The sequence below is a fragment of the Oryzias latipes genome, chromosome 19 (genome assembly GCF_053564925.1).
Source record: "Oryzias latipes strain Hd-rR chromosome 19, Olatipes_Hd-rR_3.1".
Lineage (NCBI taxonomy): Eukaryota > Metazoa > Chordata > Actinopteri > Beloniformes > Adrianichthyidae > Oryzias > Oryzias latipes.
The window spans coordinates 20503274-20527667 of NC_136255.1; the positions used below are offsets into that span (position 1 = coordinate 20503274).

Below are 24394 nucleotides of genomic sequence, written 5' to 3' on the forward strand. Positions count from 1 at the left end.
TCAGCAATGAACTTTACTTACACTACACCAACAGTAACTTGAAGAAAAAACTGTGCAACATCAAGACAAACGCATAAAAAACTAAATGTATCTTATGTGTCAACACTGCCTTTAATTTTGCATGATTTTTTTAGAGTGTTTACATAAAAATCCTGTGTGAGACCAGCTGTTACAGGTCTAGGAATAAACACCTATGCTTTAAAGACCCACTTCAAACGTCTTCTGAGCTAATGTAAAAGTGTTCCCAGTAGTCTTTTAAGCATGATTATGCAGTTTTTAGAAAAATCCAAAGAACCTATAATTTTGGACATAGTTTCTGCAGAGCGGCATAGTTCATTAGAAATTCTTATCTAAATTGCTGGCGGGACATTTGATGCACAGCAACCTTGCCACCCCCCTTTTTTTCCCCTTTGCTGAGAGCTCTTTTTTTACGCACTCTCCCGCTAGCTTACTGCCCCTCACACCTCCAACATAAAACTAAAATGCTCGGATGCAAAATGAAAACGTACATGGATCTAGTCCTCTCCAAGTTTATACATCAGATTGGAGCAGAACAGGGAGTTTGTGGCTCGCTTAGTGTATTTTCTACATCTGCTCGTAATTTACAGCAGTTTAAATGAAGAAATTCTTAAAAATACAAATTTTTTAGCTTGATTTTCTTTATGGATGTCCTCCATCAGAAAATCTTCACAAGAGCATATTAAAACCACCAAAACATGATTTTGATAGAAGTGGAAGTGAAGAATGCTTGCTCTCCTCAGGGTTGCAATCCTAATTTTTTTCTTTAATTTTTGTTAGAGGACACATGTGTGGACTTTGTGGTAATTTCAACGACAATCCAAATGATGACTTCCATAGCCCAGATGGTGCCGCAGTCACCACACCTGATGCTTTTGGGGCAGCCTGGAAAGTTCCAGGCAACTACAGCTGCAGTGATGGCTGTGGCTCCTCCTGTCCACGGTGCACTAACGATCAAGCTGCCAGACTTCAGTGTGAGGTGATTCAGGCAGCTGACGGCCCCCTCAGCTTCTGTCATGAACACGTGGATCCAGCACCGTTTTTCAGCGACTGCGTGTTTGACGTTTGCGTGGGTGGAAATGCTGGAAACGACCTTCTGTGCAGGGCCATTGAGACATATGTGAGCGCATGTCAGTCTGCTAATGCCCGGATCTATCCTTGGAGACAAAACACCACCTGCAGTGAGTCACACACTCAAAGATCTATATGACAGGACATATTCTTCAAAATGGTTCTTAAAATGTTACTTATTTCACCTGAACTATTGAAATCCTTCTGTGTTTTCCTTCAAAGGCATCATCTGTCCAGCAAACAGCCATTATGAGCTGTGTGGAACAGACTGTAGCCACACCTGTGTCTCCAGCACTGATGCTACCTGTGAGCATGCTTGTTCAGAGGGATGTTTCTGTGATGAGGGCTTCATCAGAAGTGGTACAACCTGTGTTCCTGTGGGGAGCTGTGGATGTCAATATGACGGCTTTTATTACAGCGTAAGTGATTTTAGAATGTCGTGTCGTCAGTGAAGGATATTTTACCTTTAAGCCATTTCCTTACTCATGTTGCCTCCAGACTAGTTAGGTATTCACCTTATTGCTTCATTAAAAGGCATTTCATTATTTTTTAAAGTCTCTTTCTAATGTAGTTTCCTTTCTCCAGAAAGATTGTAATTGCATTAGTCCTAATAATTCACAGAGGAAGTTTAAATAACTTTATGGAGACACTTGAAAAAACCTTTTCAACCAAAGAAACAATCAAACAAATCAGTTGATTGATGTAACAGAAAAAAGGGGGAAAAGTTCAAGTTATATAAAAGAGGAAAAATGTGTCAAACATCCATTTGTTGATTTTAATTGTTATAACAGAAAAAGCTTGAACTGAACAAGCTCCATTTTATCTCAACTAGCTTTAAATTTATGAAGATACTTTGATTCAAGTCTGCAGGATTTCCAAAGATAAAGAGCCTTCAACTGTGGGCCTCTTCTCTTGTTGCTCTTCAACCTACTCAATGCTACAATCACAAATAATTTCTTTATCTAATTACAATCTTTTCTTTAAATCGTTGGCGACTTGGCGTGCTCATGAGCTTTTGAGCGGCGTGTAAAAATGTGACTACTTCCTCTCGATTATAAATGGTAACATGCCTCGCATTTAGGTCACCACGCGGTTTCATTTTGGCATATGTGACCGTATGTGGAGGCAAATCTTTATGACCGGGAATAAAACCTTCCCTTCTGATAAAGTGCTTTGTTAAAGTTGGCATGGATGTCTTTCTCCAGACAACAAGAAACTGTTTAAGGAGGCATTAAACCATTTTCCTCATTTTCCTCAAGCTGAACTGTTCTTCTTTCTGCTCTCTTACCTATTCATTAATGTATGTCCTATTTTTACAGTTACCAGGTTTTCCCTCACGCTTTCTATAGAAAATGTTCCACCGTTTTTCTATTTGTCTTTCTCTTGTCCTCTCTGACCCACAGTGGTCTTACCAGATCGTCTCTGTAACTGAGTTTGGTTCTACTTCCTGTTGTTTTGTGCTTAGAGACTTTTCTGCTTCTTAGCCACCAATGATTTGCTAACTACAGAAGGTTACACAAAAATTCGTAATGCCTTCTAATGACCACTTATATTGGCTTTAATCAAATATATACAACAAAACCTTTTTGAAATGACTTTGTCCGACTTTGACCGTAAAAACCTTAACCTAATTTATTTTGGTCTGCTTTTATATTTCTTGCTTTACTTGTGCAAAAACTTTTGACAAGATTTGGTTGTGAATTGGAATTTCTAAAAATATTCATTAATTGAAATTAATTTATTTGTTTTAACCTGTTCTGCAGGTTGGAGAGTCTTTCTGGAAAGATGGTTGCACTGAGCGATGTGAATGTTTTGCCTCTGATGTTGTGCACTGTGCCGCTGCATCCTGCACTCCTGCACAGCAGTGCACCGTCAGGAATGGCCAGCTGGGCTGTTATGATGGGATGTCCACCTGCACTGTCTGGGGAGACCCACATTACATCACCTTTGATGGTGCCCTGGCTCATTTCCAGGGAACATGCTCTTATATCATTACTGAGACTGGGAGTCATGGCAACAATCACACCCAGTTTGAGGTTGTAGCCACCAACAATCACCGTGGCAACAACCATGTGTCCTTTGTGTCATCAGTGGACATACATTTCTCTAAAGATGCAGAGAGTGTGCGTGTAAGGATTGGACCAAACAGAAGAGTGAAGGTAAACTCAACTCTCTGAACAAACTGCTTTGTTCTTCTGTTCTCACGTCTTCTTTAACTCTGTTGAACTCTCCTCTTCCAGGTAGATGGATCTGATGTGTCTCTTCCCACAACTGTAGGGGCCATAGCTCAAGTGTCAACACAAGAAGGCTTTGTAGTCTTTAATGCAGCTGACCTTATTGTCCAATTTGATGGCCAGAGTACTCTATTGGTCAGAATGAGTCAGCACTATCAGAACAAAGTCAGTGGGATGTGTGGGAACTTCAACGGAGATCCTTCAGATGATAAAGTGAAACCGAGTGGCACACTCGCCCAAAATGACACTGAGTTTGGACACAGCTGGACGTCACCAACCAGTCAGCCAGGGTGAGCTTCTGAACACAAGCATCATACCATCATACAGTGTTTTATTGGTGCTGGATCAGACTATACATCTGTAATTTTTCTCCAGATGTGGATCCACTGATGAAATAAATGAAGATGGACACTGTCGTTTTTCACAAGAATACTCTGAACTCTGCAGCATCATCACCAACACCAGTGGTCCATTCAGTGCCTGTCACCTGCACTCTGACCCACAGCCGTTTTTCTCTTCCTGCGTCTATGATCTCTGTCTCTACTCTCCAGCCAATGGCATGCTGTGTTCTGCAGTTTCAGCCTATGAGAAAACTTGCACTGTTTCAGGGTTGAACATCCCTGAATGGCGCCCTGCTTTGCACTGTGGTATGGTTGCATTACTTTGATATCATTTTGTAACCTGTTGCAACAGATGAGATTAAATATCTCTTTTATAATCCTTCTGGTCTATTATTTTCAGCTGAGTCAGATCCCTGTGAACAGCTGAACTGCACAGAGAATGAGTGGTGTGGAGAGAAACATGGTGTGTACGGCTGCTTCTGTGATGAGCACCATCATGGACCAAACAATGACAGCTACGGTGAGGAGAATGTCTCAAAGCTCCTGTGTGTTTTAGATGCCTGTATTGAGTATAGGAACATGTTTCTTTTGTATAAAAAAGAACATTGTTAAAACAGCTAAATTTGACTTTTTTTTTAATTAATGTGTTGCCAACTTTGAAATGCTTTCTTTATTTGCTTTCCCTGTCAAATAGACTCATCTATTACTTGTGAAAGCTGTTCAGGCACAATGTCTGTGTCTCGCTGTCAACTGTTTGAAGCCGGCTTCCACTCCAGTGCTCTCCATCTTCGCGATAGCTCTTGCAATGGGACTCTTCAAGATGGAAGACTGGTTTTCCATTTCGACAACAATAATCATCTTTGTGGCACCGTTCTCAGGGTACAAATCACACACAAGACTGTTCACAAAGACATTTTTTTGTTTCAGTTATACTAATTTCTCATTTCTATGTTTAGAGCAATGGAACACATTTCATATTCGAGAACGACATTCAGAGTGAAACAGCTCCTCCTGGAACTTTGATCAGTCGTCAGAAGAAACTCAAACTGTGTTTTAGCTGTGCTTATCCACTTTCCCAGGCTCAGTCTATGGATGTGGGCATCAACCCTGTGGAAAGGTGACATTACCTTCTGTTTTACATGCTTTCTTTGCTGATTAGATAGGCACTTTCTGAATGTTTTAAAAACCGTCCTGCCTTGGGGTATCTTCATAGATTGATCAGCCTGTAAGTCAAATTGTAGGCCAGGACTTTAAAATCTTGGGCTAGATGGTAACTTTGTCCTTCAATTAGTCGTTAAATCTCACACTAGAAAAGTAATATTTAAGTTGTAAAACAATCTGCTTTGTGCTTTGTGATAATTTTAACTTTAATTATATTGAGGAGCACGCAGTTTTCCTTGCCTAAAAAAAGAAATATGTTTTTGACCATTGAGTTTCCCTAATCACTCCAAAGATCTTAATTGTCTCTTTTACAGTCTATTGAAGAAGAAGCTTCCAGCTGGCACTGGTTCTTATCACATAAGGATGACCTCCTATATGGATCCAGACTTTCACTTTCCCTTTACAAGTGAAACAGACATAGAAGTAGATGAGAAGCTTTATGTGGAGGTGCAGACTGAAGGGGTGGATCAACACCAACTTGCCACCATTCTTGACTCATGTTGGGCGACACCAGTCAACACTGAAGACTACTCTGTCCGCTGGGATCTCATTACTAATGAGTAAGATCTCTTCTATGTTCAGAAGTTCCTAACATCTAATCTTCATAGCTCTGGACCTTTCTATAACGTTTTCCTCTAACAGATGTCCTAATCCAGAAGATGGTACAGTTGAGCTGATTCAGAGTGGCATCTCCACTGTGGCTCGTTTCTCCTTCAAGATGTTCACGTTTACCAACTTTACATCCATTTTCCTTCACTGTAATGTCCACTTGTGTCTTCTGAATGGTAGCGATTGCACTCCTGTAAGTAAAACCTGCTAAACAAGACAATGTGCAATGTTTAACACAATGAAGGTACTAAAACCTCTGAATGTTGTTTTGCTGCAGCAATGTTACCCAAATCACAGGAGATTCAGAAGGGATTTGTATGATTATGACTCACAACCCATCTCATACGGACCTGTCGGCACAAAGAAATATGGTACAACTTATACTCTTATTTTTTCCACAATATTTGGATTGTTTGTAAAATAGAGTTTGACCAATCTCTCCTGCAATGATTTTGTATCTACAGACAGAAAACTCAAAGCAAGCAGCGCTGCGGGACAGCTGACATCAGTCTTCACTGTTGTTGTTACTTTGCTGGCAGCCATAACTCTAATCCTGTGAGATTGTAGAGACAAAACCTTACATTTTTTTTAAACCTTTTGGTTTTTTTTTAAACTTAGTTATATCTTAGGGGTTTAATTAATGGGTTTGTTCTTTTTGTAATGTTGTCTAAAGTAGAGACATTTTAGACGAACTGAAATTGTATTTCTTTATTCACTCCTGAATGTATTCCTGTTGATTAACCCTTGTGCTATCTTAGATGACCCCACCCTTACATCGACGTGTTCTCCCTACCATGACAAAGGTGGATAAAGGTGGAAAGATTTCATGTAATCCATGGACACCAGTGAAGATCACAAATCATTGAAGAAAAAAGGTTCAGAGCACTGTCTAGTGGGTCTAGATGACCCAACTCCCAATGTTAAAGTGCCTAGGATAGCACAAGGGTTAAAAAAACTTAATTCTGTGTGATTTTTAGGGTTTTGGTATGTTTTAATGCAGGCATAGGCTATAGTACATGTCCAATCAATAAAGTTACTTTTTAATGTCACCTCTCGTGCTCTGTTAAGTTCTTATTGATAAGTCTTTTAATAGACTTGTTCATCAACAGGTTACAATGTGTACAAGTTATTTTCATTCTAATTCTTTCTTTTCCAGGTAAGGTCATTTTTTTTCTTTTGTGTGTGTAAATTATAAGAGACAAAGACAACACAACAAGTATTACAGTGTTACATTTGCTGATAACTTCTTCATTGTGTCTTCTCTATAAATGGATGGCCATAGTTGCAGGTTCTGGGGGTTACTAATTTTTTTTTTTTTGCCTGTAGCTTATGGGTTCTGTAAGTCTTTAGAATGCACGTCTGACAAAACTATTAGTGTTACCTTATAGACTGGAACAAACTATCCTTAGACCTGACTGAAATGCACCAACAAGATTGGCAAGAAAACTGCCACGAAGACCCTCCTGCTGGGTTACCAGAAAAGGACCCAAAATGCAGACGGTCAGTTTAATAAATCAACTCAAAGTGAAGTAAAAAGCATGCAACAAGGGAGGAAAAACCAGTATCTGAAAACCAGACACTGAGATAGACTAATAATAACTACCTGATATGAAAAGAGTTGTGAATAATTGACAACCTAACATGTTTTGACTGAATGGGAGGAAGGCCTGACAAACATGACAAAAACCAAGTAAACATAACTGAACTCAATCCAACAATGAAGCCTAGTCTGTAAATGATGCTGTATATGCACACACAACACAAAAATGTTACATATTTATACACTATTATATCAAAGAACTCCTCTCATTGAACAAATGAAAACTGTCCTGATTTTAGAAACCATCAGTGGCCATAAATTAAAAAGTGAATTTACTTTCAACTTACTTTCCAAAAGAGCTTACTTAAATCCCTGCCTGTTAGTATTTTTCACTCTCCAGTACTTATTTGCATATTTAAACAGATCTTACTCTTCTTTGGTCAGGATTTTCTTAGACTTAATTTATAATAAGAGTTGATCATTTACGTAGAAGTCAAAAGAAGTCTGTTCTGACAACGCAATACAATGAAGTAATTATTAACAAAGTCAGAGGGAAGTAACTGGGAAATTATGAAACAAAGAAAGCTGGCGAGAATCAAAGTGCTGAATATTCCTGTCTAATGTCATTTATGACATTTTGTAGTTTCTTTTGCTTTATTTAAAATGCCTAAAAATTCTTAAAAGAGAAAAAAGTAAGGTGTAAAGACTAATAAAAGGTTTGTAAGTGGGGCATTGCTTGGCCCACTCACGTAAGGAAAGATAACCTATCACCTTATCTATACCTGTCTTGTCCAGTTCTTCCACTGTGATAAAATGCTGTCTTTGTGAGCGATGTCAGATCGTATCAATCACAACTGTCAGGAAAAAAGATAAATGCTTTCTGCTTTGTTTACGTATACCCTTATCAAACTGCACATTAAAACATCGCCGCTGGGGTAAAAAGTAAAACTAGTACAATAAAAAGGTCTGTAAAAATGTTCAAACAGTAAAATATGTATATGAAAAGCTATAAAATGTACATGTGAAATAACCTTTTCAGAATAAAGGGCAAACTGCCTCCTGTTCTGTGAAGTATGTTTTTCAAACTTGGTTAAAGAGTCATTCTTATCAACGTGTCTTGATAAAGAATTAAATGAACACAAAGAGAAACGTCTTTTTTGATAGTTGTAATTCCACCTACTAAAGTTTATGGCTGTGATAAAGGTTTTTAAGACTGATTAGGTAAATGGCGTATACTTATATAGCACTTTCTACCCTCTTTCGAAGGCCCAAAGCGCTTTACAGTCACAGTCCCATTCACCCAGGCACACACACATTCACACACTTATGGCGGCTCCGCTGCCGAACCCTGGCGCCAACCTCCCACCAGAGGCAAGGTGAGGTTCAGTGTCTTGCCCAAGGACACTTCGACTCACTGTAAAGAAAGGGCAGTGAGACTTCTTCTTTTTTGAAAATCTTATTGCATAATGTTTAAGCCTTTACCAATAGGATAAAAAAAAATAACAGAAAGTACTCGCTTGTTTGAAATATTCACGTGCACATTGGCCCTACAAATATTTGATCATGCACTGACACACTGCAGTTGTACATTCCATTTTTGACAATGTCCCTTTAGGTGGCTGTATGACCCTCAAGGAAACTGCAAGATACACCTGCGCTTCCTTTAAGAACAGGCTAGTACTCTCTATGACCCTGCAAGGGCCCCAGACATCCCAATAACCCGCAGTACCCGCACGAGTGCTATCCTATAGGGTCAAGATGACCATTGACGTTTTATTCCTACCATGACAAAGGTGGAGAGGATTTCATGTTATCCATGGACACCAGTGAAGATCACAAATCATTGAAGAGAAAAGGTTTAGCGCACTGTCTAGTGGGTCTAGATGATCCAACTCCCAATGTTAAAGTGCCTCGGATAGCACAAGGGTTATGATCCGGAATAGGCAGCCCTCGTTAGCTGATCTGATTTATGATTTTGTGTATTTTGCCGCAGACTGTATGCATAGAGTGTCAGAAAGACATATTTAATGTATATAGTTCAAAAATTATTTTCTTCTTGGTACAATATGGTTTTAATCACATATTTAAGAGGTGTTCTCCCATAGGGACCCATGGTGAGATCAGTGTGACAGAAAAATATCAGAGATGTGTTTTGTGGTCCACTTGGTCTGTGGTACATTCCACATACATTTACTTTTATGAAAAAATTTGATCTGGGTTAAAACTTTACTAACAACACTGTGCAGTTGTTCTTGCAATCTTATATTAACATTATTCATCCCTAACAGTTGTGCAGTAAAAGTCTTAAAACAGCAAAATGGTAAATGGCATCATATACTAATATAGCACTTCCTTGAAGGCCAAAAACGCTTTACAGTCACAGTCCCATTCACCCCATACACACACACATTCACACACCGATGCCGGTTTTGCTACAGGACACTTGTGCCAACCCATAACCAATCAGAGCTCAGAGACACTTTGACACATGGGTGGAGAGGGGGGGAACCAAACCTGCGATCTTTCAATCAGAGATCAACCGCTCTACCTTTGCACCATAGCCACAAACATCAGAATATCCAATTATCGACCAGTACAGTAAAGATACAAACCACTAATTGTAGGGTTTATCTATTTATTTAAAAGATGGATCACAAACCTATGCAGGAATTTTGATTTAAATAAAAACATTAAAGTCCAAGTAATTTGTAAAATATGTTATGTTTTTATAAGAGAAAGGTTGGGTGTCTGTATTGGTATAGTATGCAGAATACATTGTAATTTAAACTTTATTCCAGAAGAAGTCTTTTTAGTCTTTATAGTATTACAATACACCCTTTTAAATACTTCAAGCTAAACAGGTTTCCAAGTCGCACACCACACAAAGTTAAATAAATATAAAGTATGACATTGTGCAAAGATGATAAAACAGTCACAGTTGATACAGTCGTGATTTATTGGTGCTCCAGCGGCAAACTCTTCTGGGATCTCAAGGTTGAAGCATTTTTAACATTGCAGCATCCAGAACATAAAATGTGTCAAGCAACAATCTTTTATTCCGGCAAGTAATTGTGAAATTGACATCAATGATGTCAATTTCATGAAAATGATTCACTGCTGTAGACCTTCTGTAAATCATTGCTAACAAAGACGTTTTTTTATGATTGTTCAATTTGTGGCATGCCCATCAAAAGAATAACTCTCGTTACTCATTTCTGTAAAGTTGTATCCAGTTGATAACTTGATTGTGCAATGCACTGTCCTTGATTTCAAGCATGTTTTGAGTGACACTTGAAATTCTTTTTGAAGTTATAGTCAGTTGTAAATGTTTATCAATGACTCACAAAAGCGGGAAAAGGATACTTACTTACTGTAACATGTGGGAATTTTTCCCACCTACTGTATATAAGGGCTGATTTCAGCCTGAAGGCTCAGAGAAGTGGGAGAAGTTTGAGGCCTGGTGACCCTACACTATTCTTGTATTAGAAAAAGAAGACGAAGAAGAAAGGCGCATTTCCAGATGAATGTTTTTGACTGTATTTATTTAGTGAAACATATTTTTTTTATTTGAAAATCACATTTTATCTGTACTTGACCAATGGCAGGTCAAGTCATGTTGTGTTTGTTGCTTTTAGGATTAGTAGGTAAGCAAAGTACTTGACATTTTTTATTTTGTGTCATGTGAAATGAATTTATATATTACTGTCACTCTCTTGCTTTTTCACACAGGTGTAGTCAACCCTCAGGTTGTGGGTAAGTTATTGTTTTTTTTCATTATGTAAAGATATATTCAATGTATGTAAGAATAAACATTCAATCCTTAACATAAAAGCTGATGTTTAACTGATTTGAAAGTGCATCAGTTTTTTTACTTAGATAACTAAACTGTATATCCAAATTAAAACGATACAAAATTTATTTTGGGGGTTCCACAGTATAATTTGCTACTATCACAGTTTTGATGTTCATATAATACTAATATGGTTTTTGTTTTTGCAGAGCCTCTTTATCCAATAGCTGGAACTGAAAGTTCTCGAGTAGATGATGGAAGTTCTCCACCGATTACCTTGCAAAGGACTTTTCTGTATTTTGGACAAGCATATCATAGGATATATGTATGTGATTTCAGGGCAAATTAATCTCATTGTGTATAAACAACAACAACAAAATTTATACTGGATGTATTTTTTTCTGTTAAATGCAAAAGTAACAGTAAATTGGCCGCTGTTTCACTACAGATTTTTTAAATTGATGCAATAATGAGAGAATGACCAAATTTTCTTAATGTGCTTTTTCTTTTAGGTTAATCATAATGGTCACTTGACATTTGACACTGCATATAGTGCAACGACACCTGATAGGTTCCCAATCCATGGATCTAGAGACATAATTGCTCCATTTTGGACAGATTTGGACAACAGACAAATGGGTAAAATCCTCTACAACCAATACACCAACGGCAGTGTCCTCCAACAAGCTACACAAGATGTTAATACTTACTTCCCAAACCTAAACTTTAATGCCGAGTGGGTCTTTGTGGCAACATGGTACGAGGTGGCCTATTATTCAAATTCTGGAACGGTGAGTCAACATAACCGGTGGCATCCTCACATGCCAGACTTTGAATAACAATTTTTGAATAACAATTTACGCAAGCCAAGTTTATTTGTATAGCACAATTTAACAGATTTTAGGCCCGAGAAGGAAAATCTTAAGAAAAGTATATTTTGATAATATGGAATATAATAATTTTACATCTTGCAGTAAATGATGAACAAATCTTTTTACAGAAAACAACAGCCCAAGCTGTGCTGATCTCTGGGGGACAGTACTCCTTTGTGCTCATGAACTATGGCATCATTGCCTCAACTTCCCGGAGTGTGCAGGTGTGACTCCATGATGAATGTATAGGATGTTGGTCTAATTATTCTCTAATTGCTAATAAACCCAATGATATTTGAAACCCTTGCAGGCTGGATATGATACAATACGCTCAGAACACCACTATACTATTCCTGGATCTTTCACAAGTGCTGCAACGGGCAGCAACTCCAATTTCCGCCTCAGCAGCAATGTAGATGTCCCCGGACGATGGGCCTTTCGGACTGACCATGGAGCGAGAGGCTGCACTTTTAATGGTTAGTCTCAAATGTTTTCCTTCACTTTTAGTCAGTACTCAACAGCAGGAGGTTGTGTTGTTGGAATAACCCTCCAACACTTCATAGAGCAGAAAATATCTTGCCACAAGCATGTTAATCTCATTTTTTTGTAAAGAAGTTCATCTATTATTGGAGTTAAGCATGACAGTTGCATTCAGCTTCCTCCAAAATTATTCAAACACAGTGCACTACAAGACGAAGTTATTTTAGCTCAGAAGTTAGTTTATGAAAAGAAAAAAAATACAATAAAAGTACAATAACGTTCCTTTTGTGGCCCTTTTGATAACCTTCTCACCTCTGACAAATTGGCAATGTTTCCAGATAAGAACAGGCATTTTTACTGCCTTGAAGGAAGCAGTTACCCTTTAACTATCACACATTCCAATCAATGTTAAATTGCAATAAATGCAAGTCTATAAAGTGTATCAGTGAGAACGAACAGGTCATTTAGATCTATATCACTTAAATTCTATCAAATGAAAATGACTGTTTACACATACACATAGACAGATGACACAGAAATTGGTCTTAAATGTCTTACTATTTTCCCTATGCTTCCTATAGTTATTCTTAATCCACCGAAATAAATAATAAAAAAGGTGGTTAATTAAAACAAATGTTGCAAATGTTTCTTCATGCAATGCACTGTCTGTTCTATGTCTATCACACACAATGAAAACATCAAAACTGTTGTCCATGTTGACATCTATCACTTTCTTGTACCCTAGGTGAACCTGTGCAGCTGGGTGACTCATTTTGGAGCGACTCCAGCTGTGCACAGAAGTGCACGTGCACCTCGACAGGCCTGCAGTGCTCTAACCAGCCTTGCTCCTTCTCCCAAGTTTGCATGCCAGATACTTTTCAGTTCTCCTGCCAGACGGTGCAGAGACAAACCTGCACTATCAGTGGTGACCCACATTACTACACCTTTGATAATAAAAGGTTTACCTTTCAAGGCACCTGCACCTATGTGCTTTCAGAACAATGTCAAAAAGAGCTGCCCTATTTCAGAGTAGAGGGCAAAAATGAGCACTTAGGGAGCACTCATGTTTCCTGGACAGGACTTGTCAAAGTTTTTGTGTACAATGAAACTATTGAACTCGTCAAAAGAACAACTGGCAAAGCAAAGGTTAGTCAGGTGGAATAGATTATAATTTAATGTACTTTTTAAAAGATTTTTCTTTGTATGTTTTTAAACTTGTTTCATGTGTCCTCACAGGTTAATGGAAACTTTGTAGCGACTCCGTTTTCCCTTCTTCAGGACCGTATCCAGGTTTATCAGTCAGGCATGTCAATGATTGTCAGCACCGACTTTGGCTTGATGGTAGCCTACGACAGAAGTTATTATCTCCGTATCAGTCTACCCTACACATACCAGAATGCAACATGTGGTCTATGTGGAAACTTCAACAATAACCCTGGGGATGACCTCCAAACTCCTGAGGGCGAGATTGTCAGCTCTGAAGTAGTTTTTGCCAACAGTTGGCAAGTACCTGGTGAGGATGAGCCTGGTTGTGAAGCTCAGTGTGAAGGTCTGGAATGTGCTGGCTGCACTGCAGCTCAGACTGCCTTATACAGCAACAATGACCACTGTGGCATCCTTCAGAACAGCTCTGGACCTTTTGCAGCATGCCACCAATTACTTCCCCCACAAAACTTTGTGGACAGTTGTGTTTATGATGTGTGTGTTGGTGGAGGATACCAACCCTTTTTGTGCCAAGCTTTAGGTGTATATGCAAGTCAGTGTCAACAAAATGGGATCCAGCCAGAAAGCTGGAGAAGACCTGGCTTCTGTGGTATGTGTTTACATATAAAAACATATTTTTGGAAAAGAGTTTTATTTTTATTTATTTATTAAAGGTCAGAAAAATAAAGATTAATTATGTGTTTTTTCATTCAGAAATCCCTTGTCCAGCCAATAGCCACTTTGAGTCTCAAGCAACTGGATGTCCACCCACCTGTGTTAATCCTAACTCCACCCAAAACTGCCCCCTTCCTGTTCAGGAGAGCTGTGTCTGTGATACCGGCTATGTCCTCAGTGCTGGAGAGTGTGTTCCTTATGCTGAGTGTGGCTGCAGCTTTGAGGGTTTCTATTATCAATCAGGACAGACTGTTATACTGGATGAAGACTGTGGGAGGCGCTGTAGCTGCACCGCTGGCTCAATGACATGCAGCCCCCATGGCTGTGGCCCACATGAATCCTGCAGTGTGGATAATGGAGAAAGAGGATGCAGACCAAATGGTTACGCCACATGCTGGATAAGGGGGCCAGGGTCCTATCAAACATTTGATGGACTGACATATCAGTATGCTGGAGCATGTAAACTGACCCTCGCCAAAGTAATTGGATCATCTGATCACCCACACTTCAAAGTGACTTCAGAAAAGGTGCCAAAGGGTCAGCAAGGGTTTGGACAGTTCATAACGTTTGAAGCAGAAGGGAAACATATTTCCATAGAGTTGGAACGCAATGCTAAAGTTAAGGTAAGCAACATTTAAAAACTAGTTTTTTCAAAAGGTGAATATTCAAAGGGTTTTCTATTAAAAACAATGACAAATTATTTGATGATTAGTAGTTTTGCTTCCATAACATAAATCTAATTTAATATATCTTGATGACTAATTATAAACCATTGCACCATAGGTTGATGGGCAGCTGATTAGACTGCCCTTCAGTTCTGGATCCAACCAAATCCACATCTTCCAAAGCAACACTCAAAGCATCATACTACGCACATCTTTTGGTCTGACTGTGCAAACGGTGTGGCCTCACTTTGTTCGTGTCACTGCTCCCGTCGTCTACACCAGCTCACTTGGTGGACTCTGTGGAAACTACAACAATGAGCCCAATGATGACTTTCAAACACCAAATGGAACCCTGGTCCACAGTTCTCAGGTGTTTGGAGACAGCTGGCGAGAAGGCTCCCTGGCATCTCACTGTGTGGAAAACACATTTCATAATTCGACAACGAATTACAATTCCAGTGACTACTGTGGCATCCTGACTTCACCACATGGTCCATTTACACCATGCTGGGATGCGGTGAACCCATCACAGCAAGTGGACGTGTGTGTGGACATCCTCCGTAGATCTGAAGATCCTGAATCAACACTGTGTCTGGTTCTACGAGATTATGTCCTGATGTGCCAACAACAGGGGGTTTCTCTGGGAGAGTGGAGGAATACAACTGGCTGTGGTAAGAACAATACCCATAATTTCTGGAGGTAACCTTTGATTGGATTACTTTTAAATCTGTTTTCTATTTCTGCAGCGGCAACTTGCCCTTCAAACAGCCATTCAGAAGTCTGTGGGACATCCTGTCCCTCCACCTGCCCCAGTCTCTCCTTCCCCTTCAGCTGTGACACTCCATGTCAGGATGGATGTCAGTGTAATGATGGATTGGTCCTCAATGGAAACCAGTGTGTGCCACCAACATCCTGTGGATGCTACCATCAAGGGCGCTATTGGGAAAGTGGTCAACAGTTTTGGGATGGAGAAGAGTGTCAGAGTTTGTGCAGCTGTAACGGTGTGACTGGTGTGGTCAGTTGTGTGCCACACTCTTGTGGTTCCAATGAGGCATGTCGAGTGGTAGATGGCGAGTTTGGTTGCCATCCCAACCCTCATGGTACCTGCTCTTCCTCTGGAGACCCACATTACATCACGTTTGACCGCAAGGCCTACGACTTCCAAGGAACGTGTCGTTATGTTTTGGCGACTGTGTGCAATGTAACCAGTGGGCTCACTGACTTTTCTGTGGAAGCAAAGAATGAGCAGTGGAATGGTTTGGCACTTTCTCTTGCTGCTGAAGTTTTTGTTCAAGTGTGGGGATATTGGATACATATCTCAAGGAATCGACATGGTGTGGCAGAAGTAAGTTGTCACAATTACACAGATCCCCTGCATGAATGATAGTACAAAATGTTGGTCTTGAGCGCTGCTTGAGTAGAAATCAGAAAACTAATTTGTATTCCTATGACCTCCAGGTGAATGGAATTACAAGAAACCTGCCAATTCTCCTGAATGAAAGCCGTGTGTCCATCTATACAAGTGGATCTCGTGTATTTGTCAGTACAGACTTTGGCTTGACTGTCACCTTTGATAGCTACAGTACAGTTATGATCTCCGTTCCTCCAGACTACAGGTTTCTACAGTCCATTACAAATACAATTCAAATTGGTGTGATTATTTAAACTAACACGATTTCTATGCATAAGCTATCCATAAGCTTTGGCTTCATGATTCTTTTTCTTGTTGATACAGAGGAAAAGTCTGTGGACTTTGCGGAAATTTTAATGGCAATAAAAATGACGACTTCCATGGCCCAGATGGTGCCGCAGTCACCACACCTGATGCTTTTGGGGCAGCCTGGAAAGTTCCAGGCAACTACACCTGCAGTGATGGCTGTGGCTCCTCCTGTCCACAGTGCACAGATGATCAAGTTGCCAGAGTTCAGTGTGAGGTGATTCAGGCAGCTGACGGCCCCTTCAGCTTCTGTCACGAGGAGGTGGATCCAGCCCCGTTTTTCAACGACTGCGTGTTTGACGTTTGCGTGGGTGGAAATGCTGGAAACGATCTTCTGTGCAGGGCCATTGAAGCATATGTGAGCGCATGTCAGTCTGCTAATGTCCGGATCTATCCTTGGAGACAAAACACCACCTGCAGTGAGTCATTGCTTTTAATTCAAACTTCAAAAAACAGTTTTCTGGAAACGTTAATGGCAAATCTTCTAAAAATGTTAATGAATTTGATTTTAACTTAATGTGTTTCCCTCTTAAGGCATTCACTGTCCAGCAAACAGCCATTATGAGCTGTGTGGAACAGACTGTGGCCACACCTGTGCCAGCAGCACTGATGCCACCTGTGAGCATGCTTGTTCAGAGGGATGTTTCTGTGATGAGGGCTTTGTCAGAAGTGGTACAACCTGTGTTCCTGTGGAGAGATGTGGGTGTCAATATGACGGCTTCTACTATAATGTAAGATGAATCCAGAAATGTTCAGCAGTTTACAGATCACTTTTCGAGTTTTACAAATAATAACTAAGCTACATTTTTTCGTTGTTTGGCCAATGTCCTTGAAACTTCTGTTTTAATGACTCCCCATTTGGCTGCAGGTGGATGAGTCTTTCTGGACTGAAGGTTGTTCCCAGCGATGTGAATGTCATGGACCCAATGACCTGCGTTGCTTACCAGCCTCTTGCACTCCTGCACAACAGTGCAGCATCAAGGATGGCCAGCTGGGCTGTTATGATGCAATGTCCACTTGCACTGTGTTAGGAGACCCACACTACATTTCCTTTGATGGAGGAGTCACAAATTTCCAGGGAACATGCTCCTACATCATTACTGAAAGTCTGAACCATGATAACAATGAAACCCAATTTCAGGTAGTAGCCACTAACGAGCACCGTGGCAACAACTTTGTGTCATTTGTGTCAACTGTGGACATATTTCTCTCAAAACAACATGAGAGTGTACATGTCTGGATTGGATCTAACAGAAGAGTGAAGGTAATCTCTCTACATTTAGGATAAACAGAATTATAAATCTTTCCTGACTTCCATTAACTTCTTGACTATTTTCCACTTCCAGGTAAATGGAATTGAAGCTTCTCTTCCCACCCCTGCAGGAACCTTAGCCCAGGTCTCAAGGCAGGGAAGCTACATAGTCTTTGATGCAATTGACTTCATTGTTCAGTTTGATGGGCAACGGACTTTAATGGTCAGAATGAGTCAAAGCCGAGAAAACAGAGTCACAGGGATGTGTGGAAACTTTAATGGTGATCCATCTGATGATAAAGTGTTTCCAAATGGCACAAACACCCAAAATGACAAAGAGTTTGGAAACAGCTGGAAGTCACCCATGAGCCAACCAGGGTGAGCCGTTGTGAAAAGCTCAGCCATTTCAAGAATACTTTGACACAGAATAAGTAGTACGCCTTTTTCGTTCACAGATGTGGATCCACAGATGAAGAAAGTGATGGAATTGGCAACTGTCGCTTCTTGGAAGAATACTCTGAACTCTGCAGCATCATCACCAACACCAGTGGTCCATTCAGTGCCTGTCACCTGCATTCTGATCCACAGCCATTTTTCTCTTCCTGCGTCTATGATCTCTGTCTCTACACTCCAGCCAATGGCATGCTGTGTTCTGCAGTTTCAGCCTATGAGAAAACTTGCACTGTTTTAGGATTGGACATCCCAGAGTGGCGCCCTGCTTTACACTGTGGTATGGATGCACTATTGCGATGTTTCATTCAACCACTTAGAACCAGGTATCTCTTCTGATACACCTGATGTCTTTTTTCCAGATGAGTCAGATCCCTGTGAACAGCTGGACTGCACAGAGAATGAGTGGTGTGGAGAGCAGGAGGGTGTGTACGGCTGCTTCTGTGATGAGCACCATCATGGACCCAACAATGAGAGCTTTGGTGAGGGCAGCTTTTCTTCTCTCACTTTGAAATACTTCCTATTTAGCTTTTTTTTTTTTTAAACTTGAAGCTAAAATACACTTTGCACTAAGAGTATTCACTAAAATATGCATCATATTTTTCAGACTTTAAGACACCCCAGAGTATAAGTCCCAGCAGCCAAAATGCATAATAAATAAGACACAAATTTTATACAAGTCACATTTGGGTAAAGATTGCACTTTTAGGGGAATATTTAAACGCTTCACAATTTGTGTCTGCTGTTTAATTGAGGTTTAGAGTATACTGCAGGAGCTGTGTCTGAATGACGCCGCTTTCAGCTGTACTTCTGTGTCTCAGTAATCCAGTTTAATGACTTGCTGTCCAGCAGTAGTCCATGGAAGAAAAAAAATTAAAAACCAAGAATAAAATTGTCTCAATGCAAACAAGAAAAATATTAAGTTCAGAAGGGGAATCAGATTCTCCTCTTGGAATTCAATGCTTCTTCCTCTGCTTTGCTGTCAGTAGCAAATACTATTACACAGACCTACAGTGCCCTCTAGTGGTTGTTTGTGGGAAACAACCGCCAAAGAGCAAGTGGTTTCAGGTGAAAAAAATGAGGGATTTATGAGCTTTTTTATGTTAGAAAAAAATAAATTACACATAAGTCACTCCTAAGTATAAGTATCCAAATTATGCAAACAAAAAAAACTGTGACTTATACTCTGAAAAATACGGTCAATATTCTACTTTAAAAATCTTATTTCCAGTGTACTTGACTAACTTTGACTTGTTCTTCAGTTTTTCGGATACGTTTTGCTTTATCACCCAACAGACTCGTCCATCACATGTGTGAGCAGCTCGGGCACTTTGTCCCTCTCTCGCTGTCAGCTGTTTGAAGCTGGTTTTCACCTCAGTGATCTCCATCTACGAGACGATTCCTGCAATGGGACTCTACAGGACGGGCGGCTGGTGTTCCACTTCAATAATGATGACAAACTGTGTGGGACAGTTCTCATGGTACAGTCGAAACTCAGTTAAAAAAAAGATGAAAAAAAGAGCATTGAGTTTGTGTGCAGGAAAATAACGATTATAAATATAATATGTAACTCTCATAGAGCAACGGCACACATTTTATCTACGAGAACAGTGTCCAGGGAGATGTGGACCCCCATGACAGGATCATCAGTCGTGAAAAGAGCATTCACCTGCTCTTCAGTTGTGTATACCCTCTGGCTCAGGCCTTGTCTATGGATGTGGGCATCAACCCTTTAGAAAGGTGAACATCTTTTTTTGTTATGTATGCTTTCCAACTTATTTTGCTTCTTTTAAAATCAGACACCATGTAGTGCAAGTCCAGTTATACCTACAAGGCAATTCTGTGTCAGAAATTTTAAAAAAGATCTTGCTGCAAATATATATATATATATATATATATATATATATATATATATATATATATATATATATATATATATATATATATATATATATACACATATATATATATATATATATATATATATATATATATATATATATATATATATATATATATATATATATATATATATATACATATATATGCATATATATACAGTTAAATACTCCCATTCCTTGTGTTTTACTATAGTTTTATTATTACATTTCTTTACACACATTTTAAATGCGTAATTTGCAATAATGACTCCACTATTTTTTCAATTTTGGTTTTCAGCATTGTTAACAAGAGGCTTCCATCTGGTGAAGGCCACTATCATTTGAGGATGATACCTTATGAAGACCCTAACTTCCAATCCCCTCTAAACCGGAACAGAAATTTAGAAATGGAAATAAACCAGAGGTTGTATATTGAGGTGCTAACTGAGGGAGTTGATGAACGCCAGATCTCCACCATTCTGGACTCCTGCTGGGCGACACCCTTCAGTGATCCCAGCTACCCAGTCCGCTGGGATTTGATCAGCAACGAGTAAATGAGTCATTGCTGTTTAACATTACTTCCATAGTTCAGAAATAAATACCTCTCATGCTTCGGTTTTTCAAATGACTTTGAAACAGTAACAGAGTCCTTTCTACCACCAGGTGTCCCAATCCAGATGATGGTACTGTGGAGCTGGTTCAGAACGGCATCTCCACTGTGGCTCGTTTCTCCTTCAAGATGTTCACCTTCACCAACTATTCCTCCATCTACCTTCACTGTCAAGTTCACTTGTGTCTTTTGAGACACAGCAACTGCACTGCTGTACGTACCAGTTACCTTTGTGAAAACTAGCTGTTTAAATGCTACAGATGCTCTAAAGTTTCCGTCTCCTGCAGCATTGTTACCCGGGTTACCACACAAGGGTACGAAGGGATGTTAACCACCATGACGCTACAGCCATCACCATAGGACCACTTCATATGGCCTCAGGTATGGTCTTATTGCTATAACAGCTCAATTTGTGAAGCACTTAATATTTAAGTTTTAAGATATAATTTGTGGAAAAATCAAAACAAAAACAATATTATATTGATGTCGTCCACCATAATTCCCTTTAAATTGATTATATACTATTGTTAATGCCTTACAGATGAAAGAAGAATCATGAACAGCGCTCCAGGCCTCCCTGCACCTCTGATGATTTTGATTGGCTGTTTATTTTTTGCAAAAACTCTAATTTAGTTTATGGACAGATTGTTTTTATGAATTAGTGACTTTACTTGTGATAAAGTTTTAATGGTGTTAACGGTGCAAATAATGGTAAAACTCTTGTTTTTACATGTTTTTAGAACAATGACACATCTTTTAACACTAGAGGGCGATAGATTCAAAGAATAAAAATGTTTTCCAGTTATATTTGTGGCTTAATCTTTTACAAACAATATTGTGTTTTTAAATCAGGGCTAAATTTAAAACATATCGACTAATAACAAAATGAGCTATTTTACAATTTGGGAGTTTTTGAATTATAGATATAACTTTACAATCAAACTCATACAATAGACTGCATGCTATCTAAAAACGCTATTTAAAAAACCATGACATATTTTGTGCTTTTTCATTGTAATAAAAATTATTTTTCTTAAATTGTTGAGCCAGTTTGTTTTTGTTGCATCTGACACCACATAATGTTCTGTACATGTTCAACTTACAATAAACATAATCATTAAAACTATCACAACAATATAGGTTCCATTTTTGTCAAAAGGAGCTGTTAAAATGTCACTTTTTTGTGATATATCTTTTTGTTGTGGCTAGTGCAGAGACCCTTCCATGTTTGCATTTTGGCGTGTGAATTTTATCCTGTCTGTGCTAAACATGATCTAATGAGATGAACAAAGATTTTGTATGTAATTTGTCTCCAAATATGAGGTCTTAAGGCTTTCTCTGACAATTAGATTAGAAAGAAGAACCTGATCTGTCATTCAAAAATCATTTTCAGAAACTGAGGTCGATTGGTTAACTTTTAAAATCAAGACATGAATATGTATTTGTGGTTGGCATTTGTTGAGTTTCTCTGGACTTGCAGCTATATGAGGTTGGATTTTGCAGCCTTTCCATCTTATTTGCAGACATAAGCATAAAAAGAAGTTAAGGACTTACTGATACTTTTGCGGTAATTCAACAAAACTGTATTAGATGACAGATCCGTTTTAACGAAGGTTTCATATATAACTGGTACTTACCAGATCTCTATGTTACACGTCCTAGTAATAACCTGTATAAATAGGCATTTTAAAAAATTGTAACATATTTCAACTTGTTTGTGACTTTTGTGTCAACTCTGCTTTTATTTTGAAGGTCTGCTTTCTCTGTGTTTTTATTTTGAAGTTTTGTTTGCTTTCTTTTATAGTATTACTTAATGAACAAATGCTACTAAATTTTTTTTTATTTGCAGCCAAAAATGACAGATTTGTTAAGGAAATGTGTGTGAGAAAAGGACAAGAGAGTTGAGTTTCTAAAAATATTTTTTTAAAAACTTTAGATTCACTCCTGGCTCTACTGTCAGAGGATTTAGATGCATTCTGCAATACAGAAGATGAGTATTAATGTACAAACTTTAATATAACATTTTGGAATCCAGGCGTTTTTTAATTTACATTTTCTTCTGGTGTTACTGTATTGAAATTTATTATTTCTGGTCTTGTAAAAAATTGAAGGTTGGAAAAAACCATCACCCTGGGGAAAAAACGATTTATAGGCACACCTAACTAGCTATCTTGATAATAGAGGTTGTCATAAAGGTAGGATAGTTTAGAAAAATTACACGTAAGGTGCAGTTTTGAGCTAATTACTACCGGTTAAATACTCAGTATTGCATGCAGCAATGAATCCTTTCTGTCCTTAAAAAAACAACACCCACTAAAATGTAAAAGTGTTTTTAAATTGAAATGTGAAGTAATGACACAATGCAAATGGTAATTTCTGATGACAAACAGGCTTTCTAACAGTTCACGTTTTGTTTTTCTGTGCAGATTTAGTTAATCAAAACGTTCTTGACTGAACAGTGCTTTTATTTTGGTAACTAAAGTCATTTTCCATCTGTCTTTTGCTTTCGAGGTTCTGTTGTTAAGTCTATATTTGCCTTATCACTGGCACAGATGGTGACTAGGTCCACGGGTCCTAAAGCTTGAATTGTAGGAAATAAACTAATGTTGAAATCTAGAGTTTCATACACCATAAAAAGTCTTCACATCGCACAGACAACATTTCTTTTACTTATTTCTCTATTTGGTAAGTAAGATTAAACAGTATTCAATATAAACTTTAAGTAATTTTTGAGTCAGCTTTAAATTTATGACTTGTTGCAGGGCGCCATCTGGTGGATTTACGAGTCCCTTAAAGACCCACCCTAATGAGGACTGTGTTTTTGGTGTTTTTAACATGTTCTTGCGGTACTTTTCAGAGGTTAAAGTGAAGATGAGGACATATTGAATGGGGAAAATCAAGTTTTAAAGTGGACTTGAATCTGGAGGAGGGGGAACAAAGGGAAACCTTAAGAACAGCATGTTGACCTTTAGAAGGTGCTGATGGCCCAGCGGGTTCATGTGGACTCCCTCATAACCCTCCAGGTGTGGTGAGTTGGAAGGGTCACAAAAGGTACTACATGACGTTTGACCTGCCGATTCCCTGAGCAGCACCCCTCATGTCAGCACCGCTGACCACTGCTGAACTGCAGTTCACTGTGTAATTACATCTCCAATTGAATGTGCACTTTGACCTTGTTCTAGCTTTAAGACCTGGCCTGGTGCTGGTTTACCTTTTTCTCACACCATCTCCTTTTTTTTTTGGGTGGTTTCTACACAAGAACAGTCAAATAAAATCTATAAATGCAATATTTAACTAAATCCAACACAAATTCCAACCCCATAAGTTCCCTTGAAAACATTCCCCTGAACAGTCATTTCTGAGAAAGGTATTTTGTTTTCCTGTGGTTTAAGGGTTTGTCTTGACATCCAGCTGTGTCTGTCAAGTGTTATTAAATGTGGGAAACTGTATATTCTTGTGAGGGCTGAACAGTCTGAGGGCAGAAACGGCACCCCTTGAGGTTAAGGAATGTACTTCGAAAACCACCTGTGGAAAATTAACCTTTAAAAAAGGAAGATATATGTTAAATGCTGCATCTTCTATGCATTTGCATGACATTGTATGACTCCCTTAAGTGCAATAGGGGTTTCAAATACTTTCAAAATTGCCCCATTGCACTTCAATATAAATATTAACATATCTGGTTGTGATAAAGCCGCATTTTTTTGAAATGCCTTGCTTTGCATTTGTGTTTATTAACCCCATCTATACATACTATTCATATTGGGTTTTTTTGTGAAGAACCAATAAATCAAAAAAGTTGCAACAAATTGTGATATAGGCTCCT

The 24394-nt window shown here is 38.9% G+C and overlaps 2 protein-coding genes across 3 annotated transcripts in view; both read left to right on the forward strand.

Moving 5' to 3' along the window:
• LOC101166533 (IgGFc-binding protein) overlaps window positions 1-6483 on the forward strand; it is a 45746-nt gene extending 39263 nt beyond the window's left edge. For both annotated transcript variants that reach the window (XM_023949210.2, XM_078937429.1), the window contains 12 exons: window positions 799-1199; window positions 1312-1508; window positions 2853-3248; window positions 3330-3613; window positions 3699-3970; window positions 4065-4184; window positions 4359-4543; window positions 4621-4781; window positions 5140-5385; window positions 5468-5627; window positions 5712-5805; window positions 5899-6483. In XM_023949210.2, coding sequence (XP_023804978.1) covers window positions 799-1199; window positions 1312-1508; window positions 2853-3248; window positions 3330-3613; window positions 3699-3970; window positions 4065-4184; window positions 4359-4543; window positions 4621-4781; window positions 5140-5385; window positions 5468-5627; window positions 5712-5805; window positions 5899-5993 — 2611 coding nt within the window. In that variant the 3' untranslated portion in view covers window positions 5994-6483. The remainder of the gene's footprint in view (window positions 1-798; window positions 1200-1311; window positions 1509-2852; window positions 3249-3329; window positions 3614-3698; window positions 3971-4064; window positions 4185-4358; window positions 4544-4620; window positions 4782-5139; window positions 5386-5467; window positions 5628-5711; window positions 5806-5898) is intronic.
• A 3894-nt stretch (window positions 6484-10377) lies between these two features.
• LOC144987844 (alpha-tectorin-like) lies at window positions 10378-21606 on the forward strand. The gene is made up of 24 exons (XM_078937430.1): window positions 10378-10618; window positions 10704-10727; window positions 10974-11089; window positions 11277-11555; window positions 11765-11860; window positions 11947-12112; window positions 12862-13262; window positions 13353-13929; window positions 14034-14617; window positions 14778-15330; window positions 15406-16004; window positions 16118-16275; window positions 16395-16795; window positions 16911-17107; window positions 17245-17640; window positions 17723-18006; window positions 18084-18358; window positions 18441-18560; window positions 19375-19559; window positions 19658-19818; window positions 20257-20508; window positions 20622-20781; window positions 20856-20949; window positions 21110-21606. Exons 1-24 carry the CDS (start codon window positions 10573-10575, stop codon window positions 21199-21201), a joined length of 6216 nt encoding a protein of 2071 aa, XP_078793556.1. The 5' UTR covers window positions 10378-10572; the 3' UTR covers window positions 21202-21606.
• The last annotated feature ends 2788 nt before the right edge of the window (window positions 21607-24394 follow it).

What these genes read in the sequence shown, in the direction of transcription:
- LOC144987844 (XM_078937430.1), top strand. Translation starts at nt 10,573, where the DNA reads ATGGCAGGTCAAGTCATGTTGTGTTTGTTGCTTTTAGGATTAGTAG. An exon ending in TCCGTTCCTCCAGACTACAG is followed by an intron (nt 16,276 to 16,394) that starts GTTTCTACAGTC and finishes TTGTTGATACAG; the next exon opens with AGGAAAAGTCTGTGGACTTT. An exon ending in GATCTAACAGAAGAGTGAAG is followed by an intron (nt 17,641 to 17,722) that starts GTAATCTCTCTA and finishes TTCCACTTCCAG; the next exon opens with GTAAATGGAATTGAAGCTTC.